Source organism: Homarus americanus, unplaced genomic scaffold, assembly GCF_018991925.1.
Source record: "Homarus americanus isolate GMGI-L3 unplaced genomic scaffold, GMGI_Hamer_2.0 scaffold52512, whole genome shotgun sequence".
Taxonomy (NCBI): domain Eukaryota; kingdom Metazoa; phylum Arthropoda; class Malacostraca; order Decapoda; family Nephropidae; genus Homarus; species Homarus americanus.
The window spans coordinates 17,411,905-17,438,072 of record NW_024735442.1 but is presented as its reverse complement, the minus strand read 5'-3'; the positions used below and the strand labels follow the sequence as shown (position 1 = coordinate 17,438,072).

Below are 26,168 nucleotides of genomic sequence, written 5' to 3'. Positions count from 1 at the left end.
GCTGTATCACGGTGAAGTGGAGGCAGAGTGAGTATCGGTGCAGTGTCTTGGGGAACACATGATTAAAACAATAATTAACGTGAATCTTGACATTTGTGTTAAAATTTGGGTCAACTATCTAAAACAGATCTCCTTGAACAACCTCAACAGTTATGAAGCGTGCGAGAGAGGCATTTGTGTTAGTGGAGCAAAATTCTAAATTGTGTTCATTAATGTGTTTACTTTCTTCCCGGTCTTCAACCTCACGTAAACATAAGACTCGTGTGAGGTGGGTGAGGGGGAGGGGGTATATAAGGGTAAGGGGGGAGAAGGATGAGAGGGAGGGGGTATGTGAGGGTAAGGGGGGGAGAAGGGTGAGAGGGAGGGGGTATGTGAGGGTAAGGGAGGGAGAAGGACGTGGGGTGGTCCGGGTGTCGTGCCTACAGTGTCAGCGTCACCTCAGCCGGGAGAATCTAAAACCACAGGTGTTCTATCACAGGTGTTTTTAGCAGGTGTTCTATCACAGGTGTTTTATTGCAAGTGTACTATCATAGGTGTTATATCGCAAGTGTACTATCACAGGTGTTCTATCGCAGGTGTTCTTTCGCAGGTTGTCTATCACAGGTGTTTATCGCAAGTGTACTATCATAGGTGTTATATCGCAAGTGTACTATCACAGGTGTTCTATCGCAGGAGTTCTATCACAGGTGTACTATCACAGGTGTTATTAGTTTACGTCATCGCTACGGATATATTTGAGGATATAAATGTTTCCGTCACCGTCAGCTGAGCGTGTCTGCCGGCAGAGGTTCCCGGCCAGTCTTGTGTTGCCTCAATAACCTCGACTTCCGTGCGCGCGCGCGCACACACACACACACACACACACACACATCCTAAGTTGGTGGAGTGTTAAGCGGGTCTCGAGAGATGATGAGGCCTCATTTCCCACGTGAAGGACAGACTAAATAAAGCCAAAGTCGCCGCAGCCAAATTAAAACGTTTTAAACTGATGCCTGAGAAGATACAAGTTCACCTGTACAAGGCGCTGGTGAGGCCTGTGTTGGAGTACCCACATATACCACTCGTCACACTCGGGAAGACCAGACTACAACAACTACAGAGCTTCCAAAGCAAGTGTTTGAGGTCAGCCAGTGGCCAAGCGCCACCCTACCAGGAGACAGTGGAAACCATCCACCTAAGAAATAAAACAGAGGCCCTCAACGTCAGGTTCCATCGCCTATGGAAGAAGGTTTGGGATAAGCTCCTGGACGACCCTCAGCCCAGACCACCTACGCGGGGAAGACATCAACGGAGGGCGACCCCACGCCTGGTGGCCCCGGAGTCTGCCCTCACTACAACAACCCAACCCGCGACCCATCTATGTCCGCCAGTGATCCACCTTAGATTAAAACTTAATGATATAAATTCATATTTAATAAGTCACAATCAAACTAGTCATTGTCAACTAAAGTAACCATTGTGCAACCTCATCCCTAAATCCTAGGTTAGCTTAGTTAGCCAACAAACTCTGTAATATGTAAAACAAGGGGTGTCGTCCCCCTCTGTTTAACTCATTAAACCTCTTTTCCAACCTTTCCCCCCACGACTATATGTTGTGACTTCTCCATCCCTCATGTCTGGCTGTGCCTTGAGCCCCAGCAGGCCTTCCATCAATTCCCCAACTTAACCTAAAAAAAAGCGGGTCTCAACCTAATCTATTTTCTCCGTCTTCAGACACATAATAGAGGAAGGTATGGTTCAGTATTACCCAGGCTTGTTCAGTATTACCCAGGCTTGTTCAGTATTACACAGGCTTGTTCAGTATTACCCAGGCTTGTTCAGTATTACCCAGGCTTGTTCAGTATTACCCAGGCTTGTTCAGTATTACCCAGGCTTGTTCAGTATTACCCAGGCTTGTTCAGTATTACCCAGGCTTGTTCAGTATTACCCAGGAAGGCTTATTCAGTATTACCCAGCCCAGTATTACCCAGGCTTGTTCAGTATTGCATTCATTACCCAGGCTTGTTCCAGTATTACCAGGCTTGTTCAGTATTACCAGGCTTGTTCAGTATTACCCAGGCTTGTTCAGTATTACCCAGGCTTGTTCAGTATTACCCAGGCTTGTTCAGTATTACCCAGGCTTGTTCAGTATTACCCAGGCTTGTTCAGTATTACCCAGGCTTGTTCAGTATTACCCAGGCTTGTTCAGTATTACCCAGGCTTGTTCAGTATTACCCAGGCTTGTTCAGTATTACCCAGGCTTGTTCAGTATTACCCAGGCTTGTTCAGTATTACCCAGGCTTGTTCAGTATTACCCAGGCTTGTTCAGTATTACCCAGGCTTGTTCAGTATTACCCAGGCTTGTTCAGTATTACCCAGACTCTTCAGTATTAAAAGGTTTCCAGAATAAAATCATTATGCCATTTTAGTTTTATTGCTTCACAAACTTGGAGAGAAAATGATCAAGAAGAGTTATTGAGGGAACGTGTCCAGGGGGGATTATAACACCAGGTTGTAATATAACACAGCAGTAATATAACACACCGAGCTGTAAGACAACACACCGAGCTGTAAGATAACACACCGAGCTGTAAGATAACGCCAGGTAGTAAGGTAACACACCAGCTCTAAGATAACGCCAGGTAGTAAGGTAACACACCAGCTCTAAGATAACAAATTAGGTTGTAAGATAATAGAAGGGTCAGTAAGGAACAGGCCGGACAGCTGAGATAGTATTCATGATGGCTAGATGGCACCCTGGGCAGCTAGATGGCACCCTGGGCAGCTAGATGGCACCCTGGGCAGCTAGATGGCACCCTGGGCAGCTAGATGGCACCCTGGGCAGCTAGATGGTACCCTGGGCAGCTAGATGGCACCCTGGGCAGCTAGATGGCACCCTGGGCAGGTAGATGGCACCCTGGGCAGCTAGATGGCACCCTGGGCAGCTAGATGGCACCCTGGGCAGCTAGATGGTACCCTGGGCAGCTAGATGGCACCCTGGGCAGCTAGATGGCACCCTGGGCAGCTACATGGCACCCTGGGCAGGTAGATGGCACCCTGGGCAGCTAGGTGACTTAATTCATCAAGGTCGACAGGCAAGTGACAGTCCAGAGTAATTAGTTTGTTTAGCTCTAATCACGGGTTTGAGGACACAACATTTTCGATCCAGTCACTCACACCTGTTCAGAGTAAACAGTTTGCATTAACACACATTAATTTACGTGGTGACTAGTGTGTGTGTGTGTGTGTGTGTGTGTGTGTGTGTCACCTTTTCAGCCTTAGTGATCTTAGTGTACTATTATTATATGATTTAAATGCTCCTGCCAGTGAACCGGTATCATTACATCTCATTTATTAGTGATTCAAGGACCGAGAGACTTACATACATACGGTACAGTACTTCATGAACGACCCGTTGCTCTTATTATTGATGTCTCTTTTGTCACCATTCACTCCTCTAAATTATTTTGCTTTAACTTTGATTGGGTTTGGTTAGGTTAGGTTGGGCTGGTTTAGGTTAGGTTGGGCTGGTTTTATGTTAGGTTTGTTTAGGTTACGTTGAAAATACATTCTGGTCATATTGTGGGAGGCGGATGGTTAGGTTTGGTTAGGTTATGAGAGGCGGGTGGCACTTACTTGTGACGCGGGTATAGACTCCTGGATATTCTGCAGCACAGTTGATCCCCCACGACACAACACCGATCTGGACGTAATCAACACTGCCATCGGGGTAAAGCAGTGGCCCACCTGAGTCACCCTACCGTAAAAGAAGGCTATTTTAAGTACATTATGCCGCGTATAGTGTACCTCTAACATAGGGGTGGGGTACTGAGATGCGTGAAGTGATATACCAAGAGGGAGACAGAACAGGAGGAATAACAGAGTAAGGGAGAAAGACAAATTGAAATAGTAATAATTAAAAACAAAAATAAAACTATACAGCATCAGTAGAAAAATAGGTACCTAAAGTTGTCTGAATGTAAAATGTAATAAATATATACTGAAAACAATGAGGTTAGGAGGAGGGGAGGCGAGGTGCTGGTACAATAGGGGAGGGGGAGGGAGGGTAAGCAACACCTGAAAGTGGTTTTTGAGGCAGATTATTGTGTTGAAGAATCTGTAACAACATACCAACATGCAGTACAACACATTAAGGCACATATCGTACAACACCTCACCTGACAAGAATCCGTTCCGGGTTGGCCAGCACATATCATATTGTCAGTGATGTAAGAGCCATAATTAAGATACCGTGATGAACACTCCGAGTTAGACATGAGAGGGACATCGGCCTCCCTTAGAGTAGAGGAAATGGATCCACCTGAAATAATTGTGTTGGTTAATTATTGATCTTATAACTCAGTGGACGTTATGAGAGGTGACCAGCCTAGTAAAACACACACACACACACACACACACAGTTCAGGTTCAGTATAATGACATCAACTCACGAAAAACTCCAGAACAACTTAAATTTAAACTTAGATTTGTATGTCTTATAACTGTCTTTACCTCACTATTTAATATGTCTCAGAGTTAGTTGTATCTTATAGCAAATGTCCTTTCAATATAATACCCATTTACTTCTTTAAAGTCTATGGCAGTAGAGTTATCGTCTAGATTGAATCGCATGACACTAGCTGAAGCAAATTTATCGTCGTCCAGTTATCCAGGATACTAAAAGCGTTAAAAAAAATCTGGTGATAACATGACTTGTGCTGACACCTACCGGAGCTCGTAGTACCCCATCCAATCACAGTTGCGGTCCCTTGAGAGTACAAGTTTGCTCTGTTGGAAGCGATACACACATAGCCAACGGTATCAGAGGCCATTGCATCGGCTATCTTGATGAGAGCAGCGTCGTTGTCATTCCCTGTAGATGAAATATAAAATACGTAGTTTTTATGTTTTAAGATGATAATTCATAAGTATAAATCGATAACATGACTCATCATTATAGAGTAACAACACGATAAAGCACTAAAAAAAAAAATGTGTGAATAAATATATGTTTGAAGCCCGTATACCTCCCACACCTATAAGTGATGGTCAAGTAGATGATGCTGGTTGTCGCAAGAGTTAAAGGGAAATAATATCCACTCAGCTAAATCATATCAAACTCTACTACTCATTATGATCAGCTCGTTTGATTATTGTGTGTAGGTGATAAATGTATAATAAATCTATCGTACTTACTGTTGCTGTTGTACAGTGGATGGATGATCAGATCCTCGGCGCCTCGTTCATTCGTGTTGTCGTTATATTGGTGGGCTCCCAGGTACACAAATACCTGGTTACGATTCTTACTGGGGAAAGATTTAGTTTGGTCCATCAGTACAGGGAGAAGGTTAAATATTAAGGCATAGATAAAATTAATTTCCCTTAACTGGTATGAGTGTTATCAGGGGGGAGTCTTTCTCTCTCCTGGTGACACAGAGTATGTGATAAATTCCCAGGAGACTCACATGGGTTAGGCTTAGATATGCAGCAGTCATATACTGTATATTCCTGGAAAGGTCTTGAATTGGGGAGTTTATGGTAACAAAGAGAAGGTATGACAGGCGTGGGACATTGGAAAGGTGCTATGGGCATGGACAAATAATCAGAAGTTCCGTATATTGAAGCAAGCTAGTATGTATTAATAACAAAAAGGGGGAGGAAGGGGAATATTGTGGTGTATTTCCTGAAGCAAGTTAGAGGAGAGTGTAACCTGGTACTCACCCTGAAACACAGTGGGCAGCGGTGAGCACCCACTTACGGTGTATGAGGGAGCCACCACACAGAGTATTGTCTGTAGTTCTCACCACCACTTGGAATTTGTACTCGTGTGGGTCCGTCACTTGCCCACCTACGATTCTTGTCGCCTCCAGACACTCTGGGGGCAAATTATGAAGTAAAAAGGAGTGATAATATGTTGTTAATTAGTCTTGATTATATACAGAAAGGTCATTGATTTCTGCGAATGTTGAATAGAAAAACAAGAACCAATATGCAATTTAAAGTTATGAGTTAAATTATTACTGTTCCTTAAAATAATTCTTTCTCTGCATGAAAAACCTCTTGTAATTTGTATTACACGGGAAGCACTGTGTGTGTGTGTTAGTGTTCGGGGCCTGCCACCTGGTCTATAGCGAGAGGTGAAAAATTACGCAAGATGGTGGCCCCTTTCCTAGTTGAAGCCTCACCCCACCTGGTATAAGTTGTGGAAAGTATTGCCAGCTGACAGCAGTTTTACCAGCATTATACATTTGGTCATTAGCATCTGAAAATGTTTTATATTATGTTAACCCAAAGATGCTGACACCATGACACCGATTACCTAACCTAATGAAATCTTACAAACTTCTGCACTTCTCGTATATTATGAAATTTCCTCACACCTTCAGAACAAAGTGAAGATAGAAGGTAGATGCACGCACAGTATGAGTCTGGTACGTGAGGCAGGTGACGTCAGTGCCTGTACTGTATTATGGAAGCAAGACTTTAGCGGCAGCAGTTGATTTTACTCAGGACGAACGCTCTTAGTGTGTCTTATTTATTGAAACATAAATATGAAATGAAAGTACAGCATTCACCACACGTTTTTGCTGCTTGAAATCAGTATTTTCTTGGGTATTATTTGCCTGAGTATCTACGGGTTTCCATTGAAGTATCGGTGAATATTACAACACTCATGGTAGAAACAGGATATTGAAACGTGACACTGTTGACATCCTTGCATTTTATGGAAGTCATGTGACCGGAACTGTGTAATATGTGATCCAACATGGCGATCGGGAGGGGAAACAATGGTGAAACTGAAAAAAATTACCTATGTCATAATTGGTGATCTAAGCTACTGCCAGGTGCAAACAACTACTTACTATAAGCAGTCGTCTGTGCTGGTGGAGTGGTTTCACCTCCAGCAGGGATGGATGAGACAGTACATTCGAAACCAATGCCAGTATTTTTTCTGTTAGATTGAAAGTACACGTCCAACCTTGTCTCAGCCGTAATCTCAACACTGCCCGACCCGTAGTATCTCTCAGCTCTGTTAACAACAACACAAGTTACTAATGCATTTTCCACTTACTTTGTTATGCTGTTTTAAAGTTATCTGTCTTTAATCGCATTGAAAATATTGGATATATCGACTGTATACATGTAACGACAGGAACATTAAATTAACAGTAGGAGGAGAGAGATGTTTGACCACTTACTGCGCGTCATCAGCCGTTACTTGTAAATAGTCTCGGGATCTCCTCCTCCGGTCGAGGGCATAGGAGCACTTCATCAACAGTGTGCTGCCTGAGGTTGATGGCTGAAGAATGATGACCATAATTATTAAAATATAATAATTCAACTTGCTACTAATTCTATACTTCTACTACTTTTTTTATGTGGCCTCCAGCCTCCCCCAATAGCCACACCTTCGCCGGTTTTATTACCTTAAAATTAAATAACCTAATACATAAGTAGCTACCCTGGCTGTGTTGAGTTAGTTGAGCCGCAGATCTATGCGGCATTCAGTGACTGTAGCCTCTTCGGCAATATCTGCGATTGTTGCCGGCAGAGCAATACAGACCTAAGCAGAGAGAAGGATAGTCGACACCTCAACCAGGATGTAACGTAACTTCTGGGCTGCTGCTTCCGTTCAGATAACACCTCCGCGAGTCTGGCGTAGAAACATCTTGCACTTGGTCCCATCCCGCCGGAGGTTGTGAACACGAAATGGGTGAAGCTGTCCTGATCAACAATCAGAATTGTCTCCCCATATGCCCTGATCGTATCATTATCGTTCCTCCTGTGTGCAGCATCGAGAGTTAGGTTACGGTGACTGTGGCCATGGGATCGAAAATCCTTATGTCAAAGAAGGCTCGCTGTCCCCGCGTCCAGAATACTCGACCACTGACGTCCACGCGGGCTTCTTTGGATGTGTTTGAAGTCCTGTGATGGAAATTCTCACCGTCCAATGGAAGGAGGGTCGGTTTTATACCCTGACTTCATGACAGATTTCATTCAACATATTTGCTGTGAGGTCCCTTACTTCGTCGTGCCCCAAGCATACGGAGCCCCCTTCTTGCACACCATGGCGTGGTCAATGTCATAGGAAGAGCCACACACGCATTGGGAAGGCAAACCTTCTGCTGGCCTACCATACCTTAGAGCAATGGCATCTGTTAATTCTTGCTTATTAAGACTGAAACCTTTTGCCCTTATCGGTAACGATGTTAGCCAGTTCGCGGCGCCCACCTCCTGCGCTATAGCTACTTTTTTTTCAAGTTCTCTGGGTTTTGCAGCCTCAGTTGGTGCAGTTTATCACTTTGGGTGTGCTGTAGCTCTCTCGTAATGGACCGTCGAATATTGTTTAATTCCTTGGTATCCACCTCACTTGTTGCATTCTGAGCTATTATGTGCTCAGTGAGGGCTGCCGTGAGCTTGACAGAGTTCTGATGTTCGGTGGCAACAAGCTCCTCTGGATTGGTCAATCCCATTCCTCCCAGTCTCATTGGTAGTGCAATGATTGACCTTTCTGCTGGGGTTAAGTGAAGGTGTTTCACTAATTTGGGAATAAAATTTACGCTGATGGCTTCTTCCAGAGGGTAGAGGAGGGGTCCGATATCAGGGATAGTGTGCATCAGGTAATTCCAGCGATGCCTTACTCCATGGGCGAATGCCGCAAAAGCCGCATGTGGATCTGTTTTAGCAATCTCAGACATAGCTTGGATTTCCTTCGCCCACTCATTCACCTTTCCCGTTACGTACTCGTTTTTGAAGTCCTTCGTGTCGATTACCGCACCTAGGTGTCTTTGGCCCGCCTTTGTTATTTTGACCTCACTTTGCGACGAACACCTCCACTGCCCGTTCATTATGTACTAGCTTCACAATGAGGAAGGACTTGCTGGTATTTGGGTCGTACCCTATTTGTGGACCACGTGATGTTATCATGTCCCACCACTTTTTGACGTCTTCCACTTTTCTTGCTCCTGTAAGGTCGTCAGCATTAGCCACTTGCTTGACCGTGGTTGTTTCAAATTTATTGTGTGTTGGAGCACGGATAGGCCTAGTGCATACATTGCCATGGCAACAGGGTCCCCCTGCGTTGTTCCCTCAGTTGACTGTATGATGGTATATCCTCTTAGAGCCTTGAAGCTTGTTATATAGAAGTCTGATGGGTTCCTGTAGGCGTTTACAACATACACTGTAAATCTAGGACAATTGATCTTGATGTTGTGCAGTGTAGGTTTGCGGTTGAATGCGTTGGAAGCGTCGACCAGAAGTACTGCCTCACAATCACTCTGCTCAAATATCTTTCTCATGGCGTGAATGGCTGCTTCCTCCCGGCCTGGTGGTCAGCACATACTTGCAGGTTCCCTGCAGCTGCCCTGGCATCATCATTTACCACCTCCATTATGCATTTTCCAATGATCCGTCTCAGCACTTCCCCCACACCTATCGGCCTACATCCTGGATTTTTATCCAGGGGAATGAGGCGGCAGGCCATCAGAGCATGAAGGTGATGGCAGCACGAGGTTGCTAGCTTTCTTACAAGGGCGGCGGTGGCATTGCAAAGATTACTTGCTACGGCACTAAACTTGTTAATGCTGAGGATGACTCTCCAACCGTCTGCGCCCAGGCCTGAAGGGTCTGACCCTCCCTGTGCCTTCAGTGTTTTTTTTCCCACACCATCCCTCCTGTTATTTTCTCAAACATGACAGCGTTTGGAGGGATATAGGCACCCTGGAATCTGATGCCTTCCTCTTCACTTGCAGGGGGATGTTTTTCCTTCAGTTGTTGTAATGTATTTGTTTATTGGTAGAACACCACCGGAAGACTCCTCTGTGAGAGATCTTACCGCCGAGGACACTTTTCCCACCCACATCTTGTTACCAAACTTTCTGGCAACTTCCTCGGTGTTTTGCTTTCCATCCCCTATGAATTTTATTCTCTGCTGCAGTGTCCTTGCTTCACGTAATAGATCATCAAGGACCCCTTTCTGAAGCATTGTCAATCTTCTCTTCATTGCTGCCACATTTTCTTTGCACTGAGTCGTTATGTGTGTCCACTGACAGAATAGATGGGGTATTATTGCGAGTATTTGAAGAATGGGGCAACGAAGTTGTCCTGAGTGTACTCGATTATGAGGCGAGTCATCTCCCGAATCATTTCTTTGGTGGCCGCACTCTTGGGTGGTTCAAAGAGGTTAACTGGCGACCACGTGACAACTTTTGAGTTGGTTTCTTTAACACATTTGTCCGCATTTTCCATCGACATGCCATTCCAATGTGGTGGCTGTCTGTCATTCACCTCGTGGACATCTGCTAATGTTGGAGCAGCATTTATTGCCACTACATTTTCAGACTGAGTGGAATCACCGCTATCATTCAGGATATCATTGGGCGGTGGTGTCAGGGCGATATCGACTGTGTCCTCCTGTGACGGCTCCATGCCCTGGAGATTCCGACAATTGTTCCTCTTCCTGAACCCAATACACCGACGGTTGTTTCTCGCACATTCATAACTTGTGCAATTTTGGTTCTGGCTAACACAGATACAGCAAAAGCAGTTGCCCGGCATAATGCTCCACACTTCGAGCAACAGGGATGTCTGCCACTGATATCTGCAGTGGTCTCATTCGGATGAAAATTCTTCTTATGAGAAAAGGGCAGAGAGGTGACAGGTTGGATAACAGTGTCCGGGTAGTAGGGCCATAGTGCGTGGGTATGGGTGTGTAGGCCTCCCTGGGGGGTGAAGGCAGCAGTCTCCTAATCGGAATTATACACTGGGAGCAGGAATTGTCACACCTGACTCTTATTTGTATATCTATGACAGGAATAATCACAATTTCTATGATCACACTGGTGCAAGTATACGTAATAAAGTCTTACATGGTCGGAGGGTGGCTGGCACTTCCCGGGATGTCTGTTTACGTGTGGTCAACGACCTCATAGAATAGTTGGCCTTGTATCACTGGCCTCAGGGGCGGGAGTCGCTAAAGTAGGCCTATCCCACACTGGCACCACCAACCGACACACTTACAACTCGCCTGGTGATCGCTGGTATACACACGGAAAATTTGCAACCAAAGCCTTAAGGGATGAGAAGAACCTTCAGTGGCAATGATTACGGTGTCGTCTGATATTTACAGACACACTGTGAAATTCCTGCTCCCGCCTACTGAGCATGTCCTCCCCAAAATCACTATAGATCAGGGAGGACACAATTACACCCCACCCCGCGCTGTTGCCGCCTACTACTACTACTATTAATAATAAAAATAATAATACCTTTGTCGCTTATCTTCCTCCCTCACCACACATCCTAATCTTCCTCACCACACATCCTAATCCTCCTCACCACACATCCTAATCCTCCTCACCACACATCTTAATCTTCCTCACCACACATCTTTACCTCAGAGTTCCACATCATTCTTATCACTCTTCCTTACCTCCAATATCCATCCACATTTTTCGTTGTTGGGATAATTGTCAGGGTAGTTGGGAGAATGGATGGTGATGGAAACGTTGTCGGGTAAAGGTATCGTGGCGGAGGGGTCGGTACACGGGACTTCTGTTGACAAGAAGAATTCATTGTTACTTTCGATCGATCACGTGATTAGGTACCCTCTCCTCGCTCATTTTATTTCATCCTAACCTAACCTAATTTAATTCCTAACCCTCAGGTAACTTTCGGGTGTTAAATAATATCAGGTTAATTAAACTTGAGGAGGTAACTTTCACTCGATGTCTCCATAAGGTTAATTCTAATTTGGTATTCATGATGTATATATCAATGTGAAATTTCGATGTTAGGTGATTGAAAAATGTGTGTGTGTCCATAGGTCAGTGTTAAACAGGCAAGTGACAGTCATGCTTACCTTCCTGTGCGTGAGATTGGTCGGGCAGGTCCTGTGAAATAGAGAAATGCTTTGAGTGTCACGCTGTGTTAACTCCGATCTACAGTTGTTAGCTTCCTATGTAGGCCTGACCGGAATTATGACCAGGTTATAGTGAAGTACCAATACAACAGGTTATATACTGAAGCACCAACACAACAGGTTATATACTGAAGCACCATCACAACAGTTTATAGTGAAGCACCAATAACAAGTTATATAGTGAAGCACCAACACAACAAGTTATACTGAAGCAACAACTCACCAACAGAAGGTAAAGCGCCACCACACTGATGATCCACTTCATCCTGTAACACAAATTTAAACATTAAAAAAAACTTAGACAACAAAGTATTAATAAATTACAGGTGAAAACTATTATGTGGACATATTGACTTACTCCCACACAACACCAACGAGTTAAATCATTGTCAGAGTTGATTCGTTAACGACTTAATCTCAAATTTAAAACTTTAACTTCAAAACTTTAACTTTTATCGCAAGGGTTCGCACGATTCTGTCTTCAGGAAACATACTGAATAGAAGAGTATGTTGAGGCGCCCCTAACGAAGCACTAACCTCGCTAAGGGAGTTCGTAGGTGAAGTTGCTAACGTAGACAAGCCACCAGATGACAGGGAGGAGAACCCGTCAGTGATAGACAATTGATTCTGCTGACTCCTTTTATATGCTCAAAACTGTGCGTAGTGATGACCTAGACTGAACATCTGTTGTGTAACACCTGTGAGTAACCTGCATGTTAAACCGGGCGTGACACTCTCGTAGATTTTTCTCTCCCTGATGATTTGCCGTGACGTAGAGGCCCCTGGACCTCCTGGCCTTACACACACCTCCCACACAACTCTTCACTGAGTTTGTATCCTCCTAAAGTCACGGTTAACGGAATGCAGTTGTCGATTCCAGTTTCTAACAACAGAGCATCACTCCCAGTACTTTGAGGTGTGAGCTAGACAATGGTTTGCCTGATATGTAAACAATATATATATTTTTTTTATTAAAGTTCATGTCGTTAAAGTTTAAATAAAAGTACCCTTGTTTTTTTTTTTTGGTTTTTTTTTATAACGAAGAGGGAGTGGGTGTATGTGACTGCAGATTCACATGGTAGAGACGGATTCACGTGGTAGACGCCCCGGGTTCACATGGTAGACGCCCCGGGTTCACGTGGTAGACGCCCCGGGTTCACGTGGTAGACGCCCCGGGTTCACGTGGTAAACGACCCGGTTTCCCACGACAGACGACCCGGTTTCCCACGACAGACGACCCGGGTTCACATGGAAGACGACCCGGGTTCACGTGTACATACCATCATGAACAAAGTAATCCTTGCTTAAATAGGATCACGTGAATATTAGACACCCCGGCCTATTTCACCTGATGAGTAAACACCCTAAGACTAATCTGACCCAACCCAACCTAACCTAATCATCCAGGTAGTTTTGGGGTGTTGAATTATCGAGTGAAATAAGCTAGGGTGCTTAATCTTCAACTGATCTCTTCCTATTCCATCACAAAATATAATAAATATTGACTGAATATTTTGTCAGAGGGTCGCCAGAAATACGCCCCAACAATAGCGGTTGGAAGTCCTTGAGAGGCTCAGCGGTGAAGACCTCGAAGTAACAGTGTAGCGGGTGAGTGAGAGGGCCAGTGTGTTCTTGTAGAGTGTGACTGACTCCAACAGACTGTCTCCGAGGCACCTTAACACACTCACGTATGATTCATTAACGGAGATATAACTAAAGGTTACTTATAGGGTGTATTAGCAAAAGGTATCCGCATACCCAGGTGTTGAGTGTCAAGGTTACCTGTGCGCTGTAGTTATCAGAAAATATTTAGTATATTTCCACTACTGTATTAAATGTCAAGGTTACCATAAACTAAACACACATTCTCATGAACAGAGAGAAATTAAGACATACGCTGACATGTACATTCCCAACGTGCACACAAAGACACCTGTGGATACTGACATGTTATGTATACCCACACATGTACACACGCATGAGTTTTGACACATTTCCAGATGAACAGAGGAAGAACATTGTCCTTGGCAGTTATCACATTTCTTTTAATATCACATATAACTTTATACATTGAGCCTGACGGTCTGTTCATCCATTACAAAGCATTTTGGGAGTCACAGAATATCACACCACCTCCATTTTCTTAAAGGTAGTCAGTGGCTAGATAGACTCTCATTAGTTCAGTTTGTGTTGTGCTGGCCCAGTTCTAGAGTAATTGCAGGTTTGACACTTATCATCGCATTTGCTTTATATATTACACATGCACAATCTGATCTACCTGTGTTTGTCTGCACAGAACCATCAGTAAAAACAGGGGTTGCACGTCAGCAAGATTCTAGATGAAGGATATAAGTAGTGCTAAAATACTCGAGTCAGTATCGTTGACACGCTGCTATAGTATCGTAAACACCCGGGGTATCAGGAGTAATTAGGTGGAGCTGGACATTCATCAGGCACCGTGGGTGAGGGCGCAGGTACAGTGACTACTTGGACTCGCTCAGTGCTGTCGTGGCTCCCGCCTGGAAGACATTGAGTTACACCTGAAGGTCACTACAGCAGCCACTAGAGTACCTCCTCAGCCTCTAATTGGCGTTCATTATTTCTCGTACGCGACACCAGACCTACGAAGAGCCTTCCTTAATTGTGTACCTCGCCCACTATTGGACCAAGCGAAAGTGTAGCGAAGAAAGAACCGTAGTGTGTCGATCTGAGACGCTTTTTCAAAACGACTATGTTGGTAAGTATCGTGAAAATAAGCAGCCTTGATGATAATTTCGTCATGGCCCTCGTACGTTGTTCAGAGGTGACTAATTACTATACAGTATAGTGTCCCCAAGGTCACCCTGTGTTATAATTACCTCAGTGACACACCTCATAGTCTTCATCTGAACACATAAAGTACCTCAGTAAATCACCTTGGAACGATTCCTAAACTTCATGCATGAAAAATAAAAAATAAATCCCTTTTTCACTCGTCAAACAATAAAATAAAAATAATAAATGGAAAATATACCCTCAAGTCAATGTCGCCGTTTATATATCTTCTTCAAGTGTTTAATTATTATAAATATCTACCGAATATTTAGGCAAAGAAGAGATGCATTACCTCCTATATTATTTCATTATCAGTGTACAATAGCCTATAGCCCTCCTCTGCTCCCTCCTCCCTTCACAACAACCATTCCTATAAATAACATCTTGAGACCCAGCTCTGTATATCCAGGATGAATGTTATCTATTCAAGAGCGGTGTGACAGCTGAGCGTGCGTAATGTAACTCAGCTGATGTGTGTTGCATGTTGTGCAGCGCTTCAATGTATTGAGTACAACAAAGGCGGGTCTTGAAGTGGCTGAGTGGCGTGTGTACAGTACGGTACCTTCTTAACATGAGTACACGGCTGAGAAACGACCAGTCTCTCTCTCTCTCTCTCTCTCTCTCTCTCTCTCTCTCTATCTATCTCATATATCTCTTATCAATGAATGACATAGAATTTCAAGACAAATTGAGGCCACAGTCTCAAAACTCTTATTTCAAGGACTTATTTCTTCACAATTATCGACCACGAGATATAAATAATTAACATCGCCGTTTGTTTATTAATTGATCCCCAGTCCTTGTTATAGAAATTAGATTAAATACTGTTATTAATATAAAACGATATCAATGTGGGGGGTCACATTGATATCGTGGTAATCCCAAGTCTAGGGTTCAGGTGTTCAGAGTCGGATCAGGGGTTCAGAGTCGGATCAGGGGTTCAGAGTCTCAGTGAACCCTCTGTTAAGATATGTTTCCCTGACGGAGGACGAGAACCATGAGTGTATTTGTCTCACTTAAGCCACAGGGCAAAGACGGTGGTCGAAATGGCGTTAAAATTACACTTAAGACTTCTGCAGCTACTAGATCTTTTCTAAGTATTTACTGGTAATAAATTAAAAGTACTAACCTTTAGAAATACACACAGTAATGGATTCCTTTTAGACCAAACTATCTCACTCAACCAATCACTCCATCAACGCGTCTGAGGGTTGGCTACCACGGCCCTCCACTCCAAACATTCTTTCAGATTGTATTTACCACTCCATCCCCCCCTCCTCCCCCCTCTTTTAGCGATATGGTGTTTAATGTAAAGAGATACAAACCTTGGGCTAATGTTCAGTGATCCGTTTCCTCAGTCAAGATGAAAAACCACACACCTGACTATATATTGTGTGTATGAGGATAGCCAAGACCTCCCGCTGTAAAGAGAGTACAATAATATAAGTTGAATATAGGAAAAAAAAAAGATAAATACTCAGTTTAAACTCGATGCGCATATGTTATTAGGTAGACTGGTAAATTTATGGCCCCTCCTGCATCCAATTCAAACAGGTTATTAAATATTGAAAACATAATAACGTCGATACATTTATCACGCCGAGGCCTTCTCAGGGGTGCGTGGCGGCGGGATGGGTGGCTGTGGTGGCGATTACAGTGACGCTGTATCCACTAACCGTCACTTGCCTCACCTACAAAGTGTTGGAGGAAGACGCCTCCTTGCCTGATGACCACGTTCAACACGCCTATCAGATCATCTCTGTTAATCAGGTAAAAATAAGATTAAAACAATTCATAATCTTTTTGTTGTCTTTTAATAACTCATTGGTTTGAGTTCTTCCAAGTTTTGATTCATTTAGCATTTTTTTCTTTCGTATATTTGGTTAAAGTGTATTACAAGCAGGGAACATTATTAAGTCTGTGTAACTGTAGTGTTGTGTGAGGATTTGATTTTCTGTCGAATGTTTCAGGGTTGGGTCGACTCCTTATATCAGGGAGGGATCGACTCCTTATATTAGGGTCGACTCCTTATATCAGGGAGGGATCGAGTCCTTATATTAGGGTCGACTCCTTATATCAGGGAGGGATCGACTCCTTATATCAGGGAGGGATCGACTCCTTATATTAGGGTCGACACCTTTTTTCTGGGTTGGGTCGACTCCTTATATTAGGGTTGGGTCGACTCCTTATATCAGGGTTGAATGACTCCATACTTCAGGGTTGCGAGCGTGTGTGCCAAAGGTTCCCCCTCGTTCACTTCAACACAAGAGCAGCAGGAATTTCAACCTCCACTCTAAAGATACTACACAATTTATAGTTCTAGTAAGATGGTAGAGTTATTGTAAAACCTTCGCTGTATTGCTGCTCCAAGAATGGTCATTGGTGGTCGTTTTTTTCGCTGTAGAAGCCAAATGGACGTGAACTTAAGGAGTAAATAAGAAGGCAAAGTTTGACAGATTGCCATGGGGATATAGTTTATGATCCACGTATCTTTCAGAGAAGTTTATGATAATCTTAAGATGGTTTGTATTCAGGAAGTTTAGAGGGGTACTTTACCATCCCTTTTAGTATAAATCATGACTCAATGGAGGTATTTATTTTTTGGTGCAGTGAAGGACAGTCTCGTTGGCTCCTCGCCGGGACCCGCTACCACCCTCACCACACGTCCGGAGCTGCATTATGCGACCCCCACTCATTCATTTTATCATTTCACTCCATATCAGCTCACTAGGCGTTCGGGCGGTTGGTATGTTAGTTAGATATTTGTTATGAACTTTATTGTCTAGTGTTAGTGGAGGAAGAAACCTGCGATATTTAGTAAGGCCAAGAGTCGAACCCAGGACATAATGGACAGGTTATCGGTTCTGAGTAAACACAAGAAATATACTCTGCCACGTTCGTAGAGTGATATGGTATATATAATTTGTAATAAAAGTTTAAAGTCCTGCTATAGTAGTCGAGATAAGTTTATTTCTCTAGAAACAGGGCCGCCATTTGCAATGACGTCACCAGTTTCCCTGCAGTCGAAGGCAGTGCAAGGATGGCCTCTTCTGACCCCAAATGCCACGTTCAGGCAAGTTTTAAAGGTGTTTTTTATGGTCTAAGTCATGGACATTTCGTAAGGGAAGAAATGAGCTGTGAAAAGCAGCTTATGGACAGAAAAAAACTCCCCTGTTCACACCAGCTCTGCTGTCATGTACTCTTACCTGGTAGACTTCCTCTTTTTTTTTTAACTGCATTTACAGAGTATATCAGTACTAGATGGAGATACGAGTCAATTTAGAAGTAATGCCATTGTCTGGACTTTTTTGAGAATGCCTGATGCTAGGTAACATGACAACATAGTGCTGTTTTTGTTTTGATGATTCACTAATGAACCACTGAGATATATCATCATTTATATTAATTAATGGGTAAAATTTTACTTTAACTACCACAAGTATTTGGATGTTTAGATTCGAGATAGGCTATATTGGGTAAATGTTAAGTTTTGGTCATCCCTGTACTTAGACATGCAGACTGTTTTTTCTGATGGTTTGCGATGTGTTATGGACGATTTAGACCTTCATTTCCATCGGAAATCACTGGTTTTGAGTTACACCCCCCCCCCCTTACCGGTGTATGTTAAGCTAACCCTATAACTCATCCTACCCTAACCTAGCCGAACTTTTATGTAATATCTTTATCTCGTGTTTAGAGGAAATTAACTAATGTCTGTAAATTAATTTTTTAATTTACATTGTCCTTGTTAAAATATACATCTGGGGTTTTACATCCATGTTCAGATGGCGATAGTGTTAGTTTGGAAAATGAAGAAGGTAGCACGCCACACTGCCTTGTAATGTACTGTAATAAAATTAAAAGTGGCTGGAGGTGCGTGAAGGTACACAGTATATCTTCCATTAAGAGTAATAAACCGTGGCCTGTGTGGAATAATGCGTGTTATCCTCACGTCATCCTCAATAGATAAATAAGATTGCAGCACACAGGTGGTCTGATATTGTTAGCGCAGCGGAGCAACACTGGATTTAAAAATTCTGATATTTGTATGATTAATCTATTAATGAATATTCATAAATAATTCAACAGTTTATGACAACAAAGGCGACTGCTAGGCGCGCTTATGGGGGATCCAGAAACACATAACTCAGCCTGAACAGTAAATTATTTAATCTGGACGTTTTGTTGATCATTTCATAAAAGTTTCCGTGTAAGTATTTTATTTTGATATACAACGAAATAAAAAAAAATATTAGGCTGGTCCCCAAAGTTGATACTGTGTCGCTGATCCAACATCCGTCATTTTACCTAAGGCGCCCACACACTTATCAAACATGGTGATTGATCATACAATTTGAGAGTGTGCGGGCAAGTTTGAAGTTATGACCAACATGTTTGAAGAAGATTAAACAAGTTGGTATTTTGTCGTCCAACATGACGTTTGTCAAACATTTTGGGGAGTGTGTGGCAATGTATGATCAAACATGCTCAGTTGATCCCAGCCATGGAGAGAGTTTATTGAACTTTATAAGCAGTTTCCATCATTGTGGTAAATAAAAAGTAAAGATTACAAGAATGGATCTCTTAAACAAGAATGTTATGGGAAATTAGTGGAAAAGATGAAAGAAATCATCCCTACTGTGACCAAGGCCACAGTGACTAAGAAAATTAATTAATTCCTTTTTTTTTATGTATGGCGTCACTTTCTCTAACAGTTCAACGAAATTTTCATTATTCCTTCTCAAAAATTTCTAATAATCTTGAGATGATACCACGAGGTCATTTAATAGGGCGTCGTGAGAGAACTTGGGTCTTTTTCTGTGCCATTCCTTCATCCAAAATTTTCTTTTTCGTTTGTTCTTTGAAGTTTGTTTCAAGAGCAAGTATAATAGCAATACAGGCTGCCTCCTTACTCCAGTGTTGAGGCGGCGCGTGCCAGACACCAATGGGACTGCCTATAGGCCCGCTGCAGTTTCCTCCATTCTTATGTTCTTATGAAGTTTGATCATTCTAGTTGTAAAGTGTGTGGCGATGTATAATGCTTGATCAAGCATCATGTTTGACAAACATAAAATTTGATAGTGTAACCCTAATTTACTTTCTATTTTAAATATTCCAACTAACTGACACGGGTTTACTGACAAGTTATCCTCCCATTCTCCTGCGATGAATGGTTTGGGAAGTGAGTTAATAAAAAAAAAAATAATAATAATAAATAATAATAATAATAAATATGAGGCACCAATGTTCGTGCTTTAAAGGGATGCCATGTAGTGAAGTGTTGAATGACGTCTATTAAAACAAATTCTAAAGAGGTTGGAAAGGAAAACGAATTCTTGATTTTTTTTTATATCCGTGAAGTTAATGTATCAATATTATTGAGTTTACTATTAATACTTTATACAACAACTTTTTTTAGAATAAATGAATTAATATATTGTTTTATTTACATACACAATTTAACTCACTGTCACTAGACTATACAACAAGTGATGGCCACGCCGGGATGAGAAGGCCGCTTGCTTGTATGAGATCTCCCTTTGTTCTTGGCAGTCTTCAGGGCTATTTTGATCCCCACTGCTCGCGAGTCCACGTGTTTCAGCTGGTAGACTGTTCCGTAGGTCTGCCATCCACTGCCTGAAGACTTGGCGAACTTGAATATTATAACTGTGTGTGTAGCGCTTGACGTCTTGAAGAAATAATCGTCTTCCATTTTTTCAGGATTTTGAATGTCTGAGAAATTCTCCTTATCGGAAAGAGTTGTCAGTTTCAAGGTCCCTCAGCCTGCTTGGATAATCGAGAGTAATACAGTAATCACAGAGTAGCATTGTTTTGAGTTACTGTAACACTTTTCCACACCAAAAAAATGCGTCCTGTGACCATTTAATGTTCATGTAAATTTTTGAATTGTTGCAATATCGTCCTGCAAATAGACGGGTGATATTTGATTATCACAGGGAGTTGCTACTCTGTCTTGCCAGCTTAGAGGGCTCTTGTAAGTCCTAAACATTAGTCCAAGTTCCCACTCTTTAAAATTGGATTGACGATAGGAAGGGAATACAGTGGTAAAACTTGCTTCAAATTTGCTCGTGTGGGTTGGGGACTACATATTGATTTACGATAAACATTTACCTCGTACAGGTGGGTGCTGGGGAGGTGTTGTGGGTCTGGTTATGTTGGGGGGGGATTGCTAGGGTGGGGGTAATTACTGTGCAGGTGTACATAAAGTAGGGGTGTATACAGTGGGTGTGCGTTTATTTGTGCGTGTTTGTGTATGTGTAATAATAAACAGTTTACTGAATGAACACAGAAGCCAGACGACTGAAGAAATATATATACTGAACATGGATGACAAACTTCATAAGGTAACATTGGAGAGTGGACCATTTAACAAAGGATTCAAGTACAGAAAAGGGAAAAGAAACGGGGGGTGAAAATACATCTGAATCTGGTAATTGTCACAGTGGTTTGAAAGGGGAGTGCCTTGTATCCTTCATGCAGCTGTGGTATTGACGAGTGACATGTGAACCACACTCCAAGGTTACATAGTAAACAAAGTGATGTGGGAGATGTTAACTGTCAATTGTGTGGTGGGTGGGGGTGATAATGTGCAGGTGTGTGTGAGAGTCGCCGCTGGTACAGTCTGGACGATTTATCTACGATTTTGTAGCGCCACTTTAGCTAGAATGAAAATCTATCATAATATCATGATTTATGTCTTAAGGTGATTATTATCCAGTTCTAAAATCTAAGTTTGGCTGTTAAATGTAGTTCTCTTTGGAAAGTAAATGATGATAAAAAAGCACTCTAGGTAATGATATACAGTATATCTTCACAGTGGACGAGTTGACGGTCGGAATTTTTTCGTAAGATGGCAGGTCACTGGGTAAAGAAAACACTTAAATTCACCATGGTAATGCTATTTTTTAATAAATTGGGCCAAAAAGTGTCAAAAATATGGATTAAAGTTGCTAGAAAGTCACGTGACTGCGAAAATCTCTGTAATTGGTTGTGACGTCACTGGTTGGTGCATGCTTCCCAGCGGGAGGCAACCAACTGGAGTTGTCCAACCTTCTCGGTTGATCGGCCCTGTAAATAAATGTTATTAGATAATTAATTGTGCTTTACTGTGCAACACAGTAATACCGTTTTGAATTTATAAATATTACTAAGCACATAAACTAATTCAATGGATATTAGCTGCCCACAACAAATTCCCTAGTATAAACATAAACATTCCAAACAATATTGGTATTATTTTGATTTTGGTCATCTGGGGAACCTTAAGATTCTAAGTATGGGATTAAGTACTTTAAACAATAAAACACATTATCTTCACAAGATTTCTGTTGCAAAACATTTTCGATCGCATAATAAAATACAGATCATAAGTTCGGCTAGGTTAGGGTAGGATGAGTTATAGGGTTAGCTTAACATACACCGGTAAGGGGAGGGGTGTAACTCAAAACCAGTGATTTCCGATGGAAATGAAGGTCTAAATCGTCCATAACACATCGCAAACCATCAGAAAAAAAACAGTCTGCATGTCTAAGTACAGGGATGACCAAAACTTAACATTTACCCAATATAGCCTATCTCGAATCTAAACATCCAAATACTTGTGGTAGTTAAAGTAAAATTTTACCCATTAATTAATATAAATGATGATATATCCCAGTGGTTCATTAGTGAATCATCAAAACAATAACAGCACTATGTTGTCATGTTACCTAGCATCAGGCATTCTCAAAAAGTCCAGACAATGGCATTACTTCTACTACCTTTGACTGCAGCGATGAGTTTGAAACTGGTGACGTCATTGTAAATGGCGGCCCTGTTTCTAGAGAAATAAACTTATCTCGAGTATTATAGCAGGACTTTAAACTTTTATGACAAATTATTTATACCGTATCACTCTACGAACGTAGCAGAGTGTATTTCTTGTGTTTACCCAGAACCGGCAACTCGTCCATTACCTGAGTTAATGGGTGTACAGTAATTGTGCTCAGCGGAACATTAATAACCATTAGGCTGCATTTACGCCAGTCAAGTCAAGTCAAGTCATTTGACTTGACTTGACTTGACTCATTGCCGTTCACACCGACTGAGTCAACCTGAGTCAATCCGGACTCAGTACCCAGACTGATTTCGAGGAGGGTGGACGCATATTCTCTCTCTGAATTAGCTGTTTTGTTGTGGATTCGGCGTCGTAAACGCAAGAGGAGGACCCGAATCTGGATGCATGAACTCAACACCAAAAGACCCAATTTTGGAAGCTTCAGTCATTTATGCCCAGACTTGGTGAACCATCAAGACAAATTCTACAATTTCTTTCGGATGAGTTGAAAACTTCAAAAAGTTGGTGGACGCTCTCGAACTAAATTTATCAGGACGTCAACCTGCATGATGTACACACCACTGCGGACTCGGCGTGACTGATGAAGAAAATGGGCCCAACCCCATCTGTGACTTGACGTGACACGATGCGACGTGACTTGACTTGACTTGACTTGACTTGACTTGACTCATCTGGTGGGAATGGTTTCTGAGAATATACATTGGAGTAAATGTGCATTAGAGTGGCGATTCACGATGAGTCATGACTTGACGTGACTTGACTTGACTGGCTTGGTGTAAATGCAGCCTTACAGGTACTTGACTTAAGTTCACTGTTTTGTTTCAAAGTTATTTGAATATTTAGGTCACCGAGAGTCGATATTAACCAAGGATACTGATTTTATACTGGCTACATGGACGTGTTTAATGATCAGATCTGGCGACGATAGAGGCGAGTTTTGTAGTTAAGATTAGAGTCTACAGTACTACACTGACAGGACTGGCACCCAGCACTCACTATCGGTAGTTCATCATCAACATCATCATCTATTCCCTATCCTAATTACCAAGATGCAGGTAACAAGTTGTGAGATATAATGTGAATTACATAAGACAATACTCGGTTTACCGTGAAGTAAATCTCCATCTTAATTTTCCCTGACGCTGAAGAAGTGTTCACTACCGCCAGCGTTGACCCCAGCACACTGGTGGCAGGATTGCAGGATTTAACTCCAACCTTTTGTGCTATTTTATTTTCATCTGATTTTGTTTTTCTACTCCAGAATGATCACATTCACTCGTCATAATATATTTTTATTTCCTATTTTCTCTGGTGTAAGTCTCGTTGTCTTCTTGCTCTGCTACTCAGTGCGCTGTGATCGCTGAACAAAATGGCGTACAGACGTTCGCCACAGCAGCGCCCATGGGAGGTGGTGCGGTGTGGTGTAGTGTGGCTGGTCCTGGCCTCCCTCCCCCGGCCACACTTACCTCTGCCCTCCAACCTGGTCTCCACAACCTCGTCTGGACCCTCACAGTAAGGAAGATACTTACCAGACTGTGTGTGTCTGTTGCTCTGTCTGTTTATCTTTTCAACTGACTGCCAACATTATACGCCTCTGTTTACCTTTTCTGTGTGGATCCATGTTTCTGTTAGTTGATTCTGCCTATCTATCAACCTGAATATGTTCCCCTCACAACCTTTACCTTCCTTAGTGTCACTCTCTATTGTCCTCCTCCATCTCGTAACTCAGACTCTTGCTTCCCCATCATTGATCTCTCCTCGTCTTTGTTGTGTATATATTTATCTTTACTTGAAGCATAAAACTCACAAATGTATTACTTGAAATTTGTCGTTGCAGTGATAATAAAATGTCTCGATCTTAATACCTCAAGGTCATCATAGTCACGTTAAACTGACATATACGAGCGCATTTATATACACATTCATCAGGTATTTTTGTTTATACATGTTCTCTTTTCAGTGAACATATATCGAGCTTTATGATTTATTTTAGTCCTTTTATCTTCTTGAGAAGTAAGGAATACACAAGATAAGAACTATTATGTGATTTGTTTTACAGGAAGACACGGCTGGAGGCACTAGTTCAGCAGGTTAGTATACTGTAGTAGTACCCAGCGAGGTGGTCCTTCTGCAGGCTGGCCAGACGCACACACTATTTACCTCTTGGTCTTTGTATTCATCTTGATATATAGAAAATCTACGCCCTTAAGTAGTTTATTTATGAAGTTATTCCTCATTATATTCTCGCTGTGTTGCATCGTAGGTGTTAGTAGACTCTGATCTTAACCCTTTCAGTCTAGGAGGGTTAGATTATCGTCCTCGAAGGTATAAATCATATTCCTCAAAGATTTAAATCATCGTCCTGACAAATTGATTATTTTAAAACTTATCTAACACCGACATCAAAACAGTATTGCTGTGTTAAAATGTTACAGTTCTTTGTCATTTATTATGAGAACAAAATATTCAACTAATTCAGTAATTTGCTTCACTGTGCAGAGTGTTACACAGTCATCACGGCGCCCTGTGACGACCTCAACAATGGAAATTTCTACCTCCACCCCACCGACTGTTCCAGGCGAGTCCTGTGTGTGCGTGTGTGCGTGCGTGCGTGCGCGCATAAATTGTATTAAACTTGTAGAATACAACTATTTTGCTACATCAGTAACTGTAACTTCTTCGTGTACAGGTTCCTACAGTGCTCCCTGGGCACGGTGCACGACATGTCGTGTTCTACAGGGAACCACTTCTCTCTGAGCCTTCTGACCTGTATCGACCCCAGTGAAATAAATGGGCCATGCTACTGCCAGACATCTTAAGGTCATCCACAGCCCTTACAGCAGCCACCACCTTCATGAACCTTAGCTTGGGACATAGTCGTGATCCTTCAGTCAATAGTGTTCATGTCTGCTGGAGTCTGGTAGATATTAAGCTGGTCTTCAACGTTTGCTTCTGCCGAGATTCCTTTGCAACGTCCCGAGTCACGTGTCTGTCTTCTCTGGTTCATGTTGTCGGCCATGATTCAGAATTAAAACGTGTAATGTGTATCTCTTAATCCATAAAATTAAAGCAATAGAAATATTTTCTGTAAAATACAAAGAAAATATTTCCAGAGTTCCTGTCACATAGACTAAAAGGATCCTAACAAATTGAGGCGCAACGCTCCAGCTGGTCCAGTGACTTGCGTCAGCATTTTGGCATATATAATTAAGACATTATTTAGTATATTTAAAAAAAAATATTGAAAAATTTACAATGTTTTACCACCAAGAGGATGAAATCCCTGGTTAGCACCACTGTTTTCTTTTACTTTGCTTAATTAGATTTATCGGAGTTTTTCTATTGAAAGAAAAAGAGAGACTGCAGGATAGGAAGAAGTGTATTATTAACATCTTACAGTTGGTATACCAAGATTTGATCCTCACGCAAGTGTGTGCATTATTAATAAACCATTTTGTCTTATAGTTTGTTATAGTATAACCCTCTTGATGATAAGGTACACCGAGTGTTATAGAAATAACACAAAGTTGTCAAAATACAGTATTATCCAGCTACTGCATATAGATATATTGAGAAACTGAAAGAAGTATAAAACAA

The 26,168-nt window shown here is 42.2% G+C and overlaps 1 protein-coding gene across 1 annotated transcript; it reads right to left on the bottom strand.

The window, feature by feature from the left end:
• Positions 1-2,400: 2,400 nt before the first annotated feature.
• Positions 2,401-12,506, bottom strand: LOC121871097 (trypsin-1-like). The gene is made up of 12 exons (XM_042373244.1): positions 12,437-12,506; positions 12,123-12,165; positions 11,840-11,870; positions 11,411-11,532; positions 7,179-7,279; positions 6,843-7,009; positions 5,701-5,854; positions 5,176-5,285; positions 4,709-4,852; positions 4,158-4,300; positions 3,616-3,736; positions 2,401-3,158 (listed from the first exon to the last, which is right to left on the bottom strand). Exons 2-12 carry the CDS (start codon positions 12,162-12,164, stop codon positions 3,115-3,117), a joined length of 1,179 nt encoding a protein of 392 aa, XP_042229178.1. The 5' UTR covers position 12,165; positions 12,437-12,506; the 3' UTR covers positions 2,401-3,114.
• Between the last annotated feature and the right edge of the window lie 13,662 nt (positions 12,507-26,168).

Coding starts and splice junctions, on each gene's coding strand:
- LOC121871097 (XM_042373244.1), bottom strand. CDS start 12,164: ATGAAGTGGATCATCAGTGTGGTGGCGCTTTACCTTCTGTTG. Junction 7,010..7,178: donor GTAACGGCTGATGACGCGCA/GTAAGTGGTCAA, acceptor TGTTGTTAACAG/AGCTGAGAGATACTACGGGT. Junction 5,286..5,700: donor GCTGCCCACTGTGTTTCAGG/GTGAGTACCAGG, acceptor ATCTTTCCCCAG/TAAGAATCGTAACCAGGTAT.